A 10,820-nucleotide genomic window follows, 5' to 3' on the forward strand; every position below is an offset into this window, starting at 1 on the left:
CCTCTTTCTCTCTCTTTCAGTTCTGGGACTCCCATAATACGAATGTTACTACATTTGATGCTGTCACTGAGTTCCCTAAGTCTGTTTTCATTTTGCATAATACTTTTTTCTCTCTTTTGTTCAGCTTATTGGCTTTCCATTACTCTATCTTCTAGGTCACTAATTCATTCTTTTGCATCTTCCAGCCTGCTGTTCATTCCATCAAACATGTTTTCATTTATTGTGCCCTTTATCTCTGCTATGTTTTTCCTTATCTCTGTGTTAAGGGTCTCATTCATGTCTTCCAGTCTTTTCTCAAGTCCAGTGAGTTCCTTAGAATCATTGCTTTAAATTTTTGGTCAGACATGTTACTTTTACCTGTTTTGCTTAGATCTCTGCTTTGGCCTTGGCCTGTTCTTTCATTTGTGGTAAATTTCTCTGTCTCCTCATTTTGTCTGCCTCTTTGTGTGTGTTTCTGTCTGTTATGAAAGTCAGGAGAGTATCTTATGTGTGTTGCTTACACCCTGCTGTTGTGTTTGAATCATTTTTCCTTTTAGTGTGGTCATTTGCAGTGGCCCTCTGCCTGTTGGCTGTTGTGGGCTGTGCTTGCTCTCTGTGGTGTTAATAGGACCCAGGAAGGCCAACTCTGATGGGGTGTGCCTGCTGGGGAACTTAGGAGCGGGACTGCAGTGTTAGCAAAACTTGCACTGGGCCACTGGTCCTATGTTGGACCCCCTGAAGCCCTGCAGTAGCTGGTGGTTGTTTCCTGGAGCTTCTGGGGCTGTGAGATTGGCTGCAGAACATGAGAATGGCTGGGTGCAGCTGGGGCCGGTGCATGGTGCTGCTTGGGGGTGCGTGGCTAGGGGTCATGTGGCTTTAACAATATTTCCCCTCAGGGCACCTGGGTGGCTCAGTTGTTAAGCGTCTGCCTTCAGCCCAGGTCATGATCCCAGGACCCTGGGATTGAGCCCTGCATTGGGCTCCCTACTCGGTCAGAAGCCTGCTTCTCCCTCTCCCACTCCCCCTGCTTGTGTTCCCTCTCTCACCGTGTCTCTGTCAAATAAATAAATAAAATCTTTAAAAAAATTAAAAAAAAATATTTCGCCTGAGCCTATGGTCAAAGCTAGCAGGCTTAGTGTGGGCTAGTCCTCAGGAGAACTTGTAGGCATGGCACACTGCTAATGGGTTAGGTAGGAAGTGTCTGTGCAGCCCCAACCTCCCACAGTTGGCTCTGTGTTCATGCTGGAGGCTCAGGAGAGGGAAATAGTGCCTGCCAACTCCCTCATTTTTGAAGTCCCCTAACATGCTTCAAAATCATTATGAACAAATCTCCCATTTGCCCCCAGTGTTGTGTATACTGCCATTTTTGTGTTCCCTTTCTGTGTGGGCTGCTGTCTCCTCAAAGCCAGCTATCACTTGCCCTCTGGGCTCACCCAGTGCTATGTCAGCTGACTTTTAAAGCACCAGACTTCAAGTCCCACTGGTATTATAAACTCACAGGATTCAGCCCCTCTGGTGTTTGTTTGTTTGTTTTTGTTTGTTTGTTTTTTGCCCCTCTGGTTTTTAAGCCTAAGTGTTATGGAGATCAGTCTTCCCTGTGTGAGCTCCCTGGTGTGAGGGCCCATTTCCCTGCTCTCTCCACTTTTCTGAACATCCTCACCTTTCAGATGCAGTTTTGTCTCTATATTTAGTTGTGGAATTTTTTCTGCCAATCTTCAGATCTCTCTGCCAGTCTTAGATGTGGGTGATAGCTAGTTGAAAACAATGGAAGAGGTGAACTCAGGGTCCTCCTACTTCACTATCTTCCCAAGTCTCTAGTCAGAATGATTTACTTTTAAAACAAGACATAAGAGGGGCGCCTGGGTGGCTCGGTTGGTTAAACATCTGCCTTGGGCTCAGGTCATGATCCCAGGGTCTTGGGATTGAACCCCACATCAGGCTCCCTGCTCAGTGGGGAGGGTGCTTCTCCCTCTCTCCCCTCCTCGTGCTCTATCTCTCACTATCTCTCTCTCTCTCTCAAATAAATAATCATCAAAAAAAGTAAAAAGTAAATAAAAAAGAAAGTGGTGATTCAAAGGAATGCATTCCTAGTGGCAAAATATCAAAGTCTTAACATCTGGCCAGGGGAAATAATTGAGTGTAATGTCCTCCCAGTCCTTTAAATAATGTGCCTAGTCAGTGACCCTGAGGTTTACATAGGCTGTGCTCAGTGCCTAGATTCATGAAGGACCTCCTCCTCAGGAAAAGTTTCTGATTTCAGGGCAGACGAACAGTAGCCTTTCAAACTAGACTTGAGCCCCGGGAAGAGACCTCTCAGTACCATGACCTGTTTTCCTTTTCTAGCCCTGTGCAGATTTCTGTCTTAGAGCAAAGAATAGAATGGGGCATAAGAATCATGCAGATGGGTGGTACAGAGACTAAGATGGGATTGGGGTGAGCAGTGGTTGAAGAGTAAGGACCCTCCTCCCAGGGACCTAACTACCTTGGGACGGTGGTTCCCCTCCCCCAAAGACTGATGTTTTCTCTGTTTTGCTTACAGGGAAGCTTCAGGCAGAACTTGGTAAGTGACCTGTCTTCAGGTTATTTCTTCTTGTCCACCTCTTAGCGTCTGATTTCTCATTTCCCATCCAGGTATGGTGCCCAGGATGGACCCCTGCCAGCATGTGGGTGGCAGGAGAAGGGCAAGGGTGGGTGCGAAATGCAACGTGGGAGAAGGGAAGCAGCACTGACCTTCTGTTTTAATTCTGTTTTTCCATGGTTGCTTCAGACTGGAGAAGGGCTGAGGGCCAGGCTGGTGAGTGAAGCGCATCTCCCTCCCATTATCCACCTTACATTTCAACATCACAGTCACTCATTCTGACTAATGAACTATACTTCATTCCAGCTTCTTCCACAGGCAAATGGCACGTATTAATGTATGTCACTTACTAGAGGTTATATTCAAGTTTTGCTTTTCTATTTACTTTCATATTGTTTTGAGGTATAAGCATATTATAAACAATCGGTGCCAATTCTGGTTGCACATCAGAATCACCTAGATCCTTGTGGGTCTAGAATGGGCATGTTACTCTATATGAAAATATTTTTCCCTGTCCCTTCCCCCATTCCCCACATAAAGCAAACAGTCTGATGTGTAGTTTACTTTGTTTGGATTCTTACAAAAGGTGCATTTCAGCTTTGTGCACAAGCATGTTTGTTTCTGTAAATGATGTTTACAGTCGTGTGCTATTCCTTGTTTTTCTCACTCATCACTGTGTTTTGGTATCCATCCCTGCTACCATATCTGGTCTGGGTCTCCTTGCTGCAGTGTACTCCATGTTAGCCAGCCACGTTCTTCAAATAGATACCCAGCCTGCCTCTAACTCCACACCACCACACACAACACTGGATGAACAGCCTCAAATCTGTCACCTTCTGGCTTTATGTGGAGATTTCTCTGGGATGTATACCCAGGGAGGGAGTTGCTGGCCCGTAGGGGATATGTCAGTAAGTGGGAAAGAGGGATCCCCCGGAGGCAGTGCCATCATCCTGCCATGGGCAGTGCATGGAGACTCCATGTGCCCACATCCCGTATAAGCCCCTTTCTGAATTAGCCAGTTGATGGGGATGAGTGATTGCTCATTGTTCTTTCAGTCTGTTCTCCTCTGAACACTAGGTTTGGGCATTTCTTCATATGCCAGACAACTTCGGGGCTTCCTCTCTTAAATATTACCAATTCTTATCCTTTGGCCATTTTTGAAAAAAGCAGACTCCATGCCCCTATGTGGAGCCCAATGCAGGGCTCAAACTCATGACCCTGAGATCAAGACCTGAGCTGAGATCAAGAATCAGAAGCTTAACTAAGTGAGCCACCCAGGTGCCCCTTTTGGCTGTTTTTAGTATGAGGTTGCTATCTTTCTTTTATTGATTCAAGGGAACATGACATATATATGTACATAATGACAATGAATATATATAGACATATATATATATATATATATATATATATATACACACACAGACATACATATATACACACCAACAAAGTCAAAAACACAAGTCATTAGGTAAAAATTTAATGAATTCGATTTTATCAAAATTAAGGTTTCTTTTCAGTGGGAAACCAAGGACATAGCTAATAGCAGGTGACAGACTAGAAGAAGGAATTCACAGTGTTTAATACCAATGAGGGATTAGTATCCTTATACAGATACATATGCATCAAATTTGTACCTTATGGCATATGTTTTTGAAGTTTTGTTGGAGAAAGCCTTCCTAACACGTAGGTCCTAAAGATATTCTCTTCCACTTTCTTTCTGTTCACCTTACATGTGTTATGTGTATGTCTTTAAACCAACTGAAATTTGCCATCTTATTTGGTGCCAGGTGGGAATACAGCTGTTTTTCTTCATATAGTGAGTCAGTTTTCCCAGTGCCATCTACTACACCGACCGTGATTTCCCCATCGATGTGGGTATTGCCTTTAGTTCATATTTGGTTCTCATGTGTGGATGGGTCTATCGGTCGAACACCTATTACTGCATTGTTTTCACTGTTAGGGCTTTTATAGTACCCAAAAGTACAAGTTTTCCTGCATTTCTGCTTCCTTTTAAAAATGAATGGATCTTTTTAGGTCCATTTTAAATTTTAGGATATGTTTACAAAATTCCTTTTAAAAAATCCAAAAACAGTTTTGCATGGGATTCCTTTGAATTTACTGATGAATTTAGAAAGAATTAACATCTTTATAGAATTGAGTTATTCTACGCAAGAGCTATATGTTTTTAAAAGTTCTACTAGTTATTTTGATGTAGACCCAGGGTTTAAGGGCTCTGCTATAAATTTACGGAGCTCTGAAAACTTCTTTTACTTTTGTTATTTTGTGACTTGTTGATCTCTTTGTTATAAAGTGGAATAAGATAAAATAAAACAGAAATCCATCCAGAATGGTTCATATTAAGAAAGGAGGCAAAACGGGATACCTAAAGGACATTTTAGGACAGGAGCCGTGCTCAGCCAGGCTTCCTCAGACTGAACCTGCTGGTCAGAGATTAAAACTTCTTGTGCAACCTTAAAGGCATCCCAATAACCTGCCTTGGTTCTCTTTGCCCACATGCTTTGTTCTCCTGCCTTTTTCAGTACAAGGTTTGATTGCATGCAGATTTGGTATAACCCAGCACTGACACTAGCCCTTACCTAATCCTAAATTCCCAGAGAAATGCCATTGTGAGCCCAGACCATTCCGGACTCCAACTAGCTGTCATGGGGGGAATGAGATCATTGGGTTTGTAGCATCCTTCATGCATTTTGAACCTCGCTCAAGGTTGCAGAGTTACTGACCCAGATCTTTGAGTCTCTTTTTTTTCTTTCTGTTTGGTTTCAGAGTGGAGAGCAGCCCAGCAATATGCAGGTAACTGAAGTCAAGAAACTGTGACCTTGTGACTGGGGTTTGTTGGATCTTAAACAGAAGGGAGGTGGAAAGATCTGAGATTGGAGGAAGGATCTGTCCAGGAGTCAAGTATGGAGACTACACACACAAACACATAAGCCTACTTTTGCACATACACAACACAACATGTATGCCTACATGTATACACATACATGCTTGCAGGCACACATCTGATTATGCTCACACATGCACTTTTTTGTGTGCACACACCTCCTCCTAAAAGCACATTAGTTTCTGGGTTTTACTAGGTTTGTTTCCATCTGGTAGGAAGACTGTTAGGGCTAGTTTGTAGGAACCTCTCACTTGACAGAAGAGATCCTTGGGGTTCCCATCTATCAAGTGGGTGTGCTTTGAGGAGTGGGGTATTGGAGAGCAGGGCACTGGACTGGATGATCTCAGAAGTCCTTTTCAGTTTTAAAATCCTAACATTGCTATAAAACTGAGGCTCAGAGCTCACATGATGATCTCAAGGTCACACAGGGTGGTGCCATCAGTGAGGAATTGAAGCCTGGAGCCCCTTCCCCTTGGCCAGGAACTGGGGGGAAAGGAGCCGGCCTCCATCCCCACAAATCTACCTTATTTTCTATCCATGGCACCTAGTATGGCAGTTAGAAAACTTCCAGTTCAGGAAAGAAATAGGATTCTTCCAATGGCTTTGAAGTGCTCAGAAGTACCTTGCCAGCTGCTTTGGTACACAGGGGTGGTTTCAGGGGTGGGAGTGACCACCAGGAGCGCTAGAGGTTTACCTGTCGGAAAGGGGCAGGCAGGGCACAGAACCACCCTTCGGAGGCACTAATTCTGGGCTCCCGCACAGTGAACGTAACCCTTGATCCGGCCTCCGCGCACCACAGCCTGGAAGTCTCTGAGGATGGCAAGAGCGTGTCCTCCAGCAGAGCAGAGCCCGGCCCCGTGGTAGGGGACCCCCAGCGGTTCTCTGAGCAGACGTGTGTGCTGAGCTGTCAGCGCTTCTCTGCTGGCCGCCACTACTGGGAAGTGCACGTGGGCAGGCGCAGCCGCTGGTTCCTGGGTGTGTGTCTGGCCTCCGTGCCGCGCACGGGCCCGGTGCATCTAAGCCCAGCCAATGGCTACTGGGTGATGGGGCTGTGGAACCGCTGCGAGTACTTCATCCTGGACCCACATCGCATTGCGCTCACCCTGCGTGTCCCGCCGCGGCGTGTGGGCATCTTCCTGGATTGGGAGGCAGGAAAACTATCCTTCTTCAACGTGTCAGACGGCTCCCACATCTTCACCTTCACAGACACCTTCTCAGGGACGCTCTGTGCGTATTTCAGACCCAGAGCTCACGACGGTGGTGAACACCCAGATCCCCTCACCATCTGTCCATTGCCTGTCAGAAGGACACGCATCCTTGAAGAGGATGAGCTTGATACCTGGTTACAGCCCTATGAGCCCTCGGATCCCACCCTGGGCCTGTGGTGAGGCACTCTCTTGCCTGCTCGGGCAGGTTCTTCGGCAGCTTCCCGGATCCCTGGGTCTTTGGCAGCTTCCCGGATCCCTGGCTGGGATTTGCTCTCCCACTTCCTCTAGAGTGGAGGAAACATCACCAAAATGTCAGCAAAGGCTAAAGACTGCACAGCAGAGGCAAACAAAAAGAGAAAACTTTGCCTATAGGTGTATGCATATATATTATATGATTTTCTTTAATGAATAGAGGGAATTCCAAAGGTCATTTGTGTGTATGGTTGGAGTAAGCAAAGGAGGAACAATAAGTTCATGTTGTTGGGAGCCACAGTGTGTACTGTGGGAGACCAGAAACTAACTAGAATAGGGGAGAGATGGTGGGAAACCTTACTGGATTGGATAAGAGGTATCAGTTAACCTGCGTTTTTTAAATACTTTTTTTTTAATCTGTTTTTTTTTCTTTTTTTAAATTTAATTTTATTTTTTCAGTGTTCCAAGATTCATTGTTTATGCACCACACCCAGTGCTCCATGCAACATTTATATGTATTCTAGCTCCATAATGTCTGGAAGCAATGACACCTCATAAGTAGTGAGTTCACTTAGGGCTTAGATCCCAGTTTTAAATGTCATTTCCCTCTGAGATGAACTTGGAGAAATGGCTGATTTCAGGGTTGGAGCAGAGAAGTTCCAGGGTTGGAACATGTTGTGTTCAGAGGTGCTCAGAAACTGATGGGGCCACAGGAACCAGGTGAACTTTAAAAGGAATCACGACAAGGATGAATAATGACAAGAACTGATTAACAAGGGATTGGGCAAATAAGAAAATTCCCTATGTCTGCCAAGAGGTTTTTCAGTCAGAAATGAAATACAGAACTACAGAAAGAGGAAAGAAGAAAGAGTAACTCTGTGAACTCATGGTTTTTACAATGTACGGGTAGATGGAGCACACGCACACACATGAAAAATAGGTAGATAGATTTATGTGTGCACACATAAGGTTCCTGGCTCTGTCAGTTTTGACAGCTTAAGAACAGTAACACTCCAGTACCAATGAGCACAATTAGCATCCAGAACTGAGTTGTTTTTTTTTTTTTTAAGATTTTATTTATTTGACAGACAAAGATCACAAGTAGGCAGAGAAGCAGGCAGAGAGAGAGAGAGGGGGAAGCAGGCTCCCTGCTGAGCAGAGAGCCCGATGTGGGGCTCGGTACCAGGACCCTGAGATCATGACCTGAGAGGAAGGCAGAAGCTTTAACCCACTGAGCCACCCAGGCACCCCCAGAACTGAGTTTTTATTGCTATTTTTCACTAAAAGGAACCCAGCCTCCTTCGAGAAGTGGTTGACTCCAGGGCTGTCAGGAAAAATACAGGATAGGTGTGATATTATGATTAATGCAAAGTATATGGTCGTTCACCTAGATTCTGGCACAGAACTCCAAAAACTCTTAAAATTTCCTAAGTGATAAGAGCTATCAGGATGTCTTTTATATTCATAACAAGCCCCTTTCAACCACACCTCATTTATGTTAATGAAATGACTTCTAGAAAGCCCCCTAAGGGGGAGCTGGTTTTCTGGGGAACCAAGTATGTGATTAAAAGGTTGAAGTTTAGCCCCTGTCCATCTACCCTTGAACTCAGAGAGTGAAGAGAGACTGGAGATTAAGTTCAGTCACCAATTGCTGACCCACACCTATCTGGTCAATTAATCTTCCACAAAGCAGGAAAGAATATCAGGAAAGAGAGTCTCTTTAACACATGGTGTTGGGAAACTGGACTATTTTCTTAAACCACACACGAAAATGAACTCAAAATGGATGAAAAACCTAAATTTGAGACGGGAAGCCATCAAAATCCTAGAGAAGAACACACGCAGTACCTTCTTTGACATTGACCACAGCAACTTCTTAGTAGACATGTTTCTGGAGGCAAGGGAAACAAAAGCAAAAATAAACTACTGGGACTTCATCCTGATAAGAAGCTTCTTATCAGAAGGAAATAATCAACAAAACTAAAAGGCAATTTACTGAATGGGAGAAGGTATTTGCACGTGACATATCTGAGAAAAGGTTAGTATCCGAACTCTATAAAGAACTTATAAAACTCAACATCCCAAAAAACAAATAATCCAGTTAAAAAATGGTTAGAAGACACGAAGAGACATTTTTCCAAATGAGACGTACAGATGGCTAACAGCACATGAAAAAATGCTCCACATGGGTCATCATCTGTGAAATGCAAATCAAAACTACAGGGAGATATTACTTCACAACAGTCAGAATGGCTGAAATGAACAACACAGGAAAGAACAGGTGTTGGCAAGGATGCAGAGAAAGGGGAAACCTCTTACACTGTTGGTGGGAATGCAAACTGGTACACCACTCTGGAAAACAGTATGGAGGTTCCTTAAAAACTTAAAAATAGAGCTACCCTACGACCCAGCAATCATATTACTGAGTACTGAACTGAAGAATACAAGAACACTAAGTCGAAGGGATACATGTACCGCCATGTTTATAGCAGCATTATTTACAATAGCCAAGATATGGAAGCAGCCCACATGTCCATCAGTTGATGAATGGATAAAGAAGAAGTGGTATATATGTAAAATGGAATATTAGCCATAAAAGATGAACTCTTGCCATTTGCAATGACATGGATGGAGCTAGAGAGTATAATGCTAAGGGAAATAAGTCAGAGAAAGACAAACATCATATGATTTCACTCATATGAGGAATTTAAGAAATGAAACAAGTGAGCAAAGAGAAAAAAAGACAAACTAAAAAACACTCTTAATTCTAGAGGATAAACTGGTGGTTACCAGAGGGGAGTGATGGGGGCATGAGTTAAACAGGTGATGGGGATTAAGAAGGTCACTTGCTGTGATGAGCACCGACCACTGTTGTATGGAAGTATTGAATCACTATATTGTACACATAAAACTCATATTACCCTCTATGTTAACTAACTAGACTTTAAATAAAAACTTTAAAATAAAAAAAAAACACAATAAAGACTTCAAAAAATGCTAAGTGAAATATGTCAGTCAGAGAAAGATAAATATCGTATGATTTCACTTGTATGTGGAATTTAAGAAACAAATGAGCAAAGGGGGAATAAAGAGAGACAAACCAAGAGAGGCACCTTAATTATAGAGAACAAATTGGTGGTTACCAGAGGGGAGAGGGTTGATGGGATGGGCAAAAAGGTGATGGGGACTAAGGAGAGCACTTGTGATGAGTACCTGGTGATGTATGAATTGTTCAATCACTGTATTGTACACCTGAAACTATATATAACATTAATTAACAAGCAGAATTAAAGTAAAAACTTTTTTAAAATTATAGCCTTGTTAACATACCATGTATGATATTCAGAAAAAGCTAGTTTTCTATAATCATTTGTGTGCTAATATTTTGGGGTCCTACTCACAAATATTATATGATAACATTAAAAAATATGTTCCTTGACTGTATACAGTGATTATCTGTTCCTTTTATTGTTTTTATACATTAAATAAGAGAGACATACAGCTGATACAAAAGGCAAGTTAAAGTATTTTTAAATAACTGATCCTCTACCAGTGCATTTTAAATAATGGGGAAGTCCAGGGTTCCTAGACATTCAGCTAGATGTTTTGTGAATCATAGAGGCCATGCTGGAGGCCACCCAAGAGGCCAGAACATTCGGAGTAGAAACCCAAGCCTCCTTCTGGTAAAACCCCATGACTCTCTTGAAAATTTCTAAAAAATAGGACATGGTAGGTTCAGTTCTCCCCACTGTTTACATTTTCCATGGAGCTATTCCTCAAAACTGGGAGATGGTGAACACCGCAATTATGTGTGGATCCCAATCCATTGTACAAAATAAAACCGTGAAGTGAGGCTGCTCTTGCTTGAGGCAGACCAGGTCTGGCTAACTCACAGGGGCAGGCAGTGCTGGAGTCAAGTTATCCTTGGCCCCATGGGAATCTTACATTCCCGTGGATTGAG

At 43.3% G+C, this 10,820-nt stretch overlaps 1 protein-coding gene across 1 annotated transcript in view; it reads left to right on the plus strand.

Moving 5' to 3' along the window:
• Positions 1-10,304, plus strand: part of BTNL9 (butyrophilin like 9) — a 33,543-nt gene extending 23,239 nt beyond the window's left edge. Inside the window, exons 7-9 of the mRNA XM_080803518.1 lie at positions 2,747-2,773; positions 5,342-5,368; positions 6,222-10,304. Coding sequence (XP_080659644.1) covers positions 2,747-2,773; positions 5,342-5,368; positions 6,222-6,847 — 680 coding nt within the window. The 3' untranslated portion in view covers positions 6,848-10,304. The remainder of the gene's footprint in view (positions 1-2,746; positions 2,774-5,341; positions 5,369-6,221) is intronic.
• Positions 10,305-10,820: the final 516 nt, after the last annotated feature.

Source organism: Martes martes (genome assembly GCF_963455335.1).
Source record: "Martes martes genome assembly, chromosome: 5".
NCBI lineage: Eukaryota > Metazoa > Chordata > Mammalia > Carnivora > Mustelidae > Martes > Martes martes.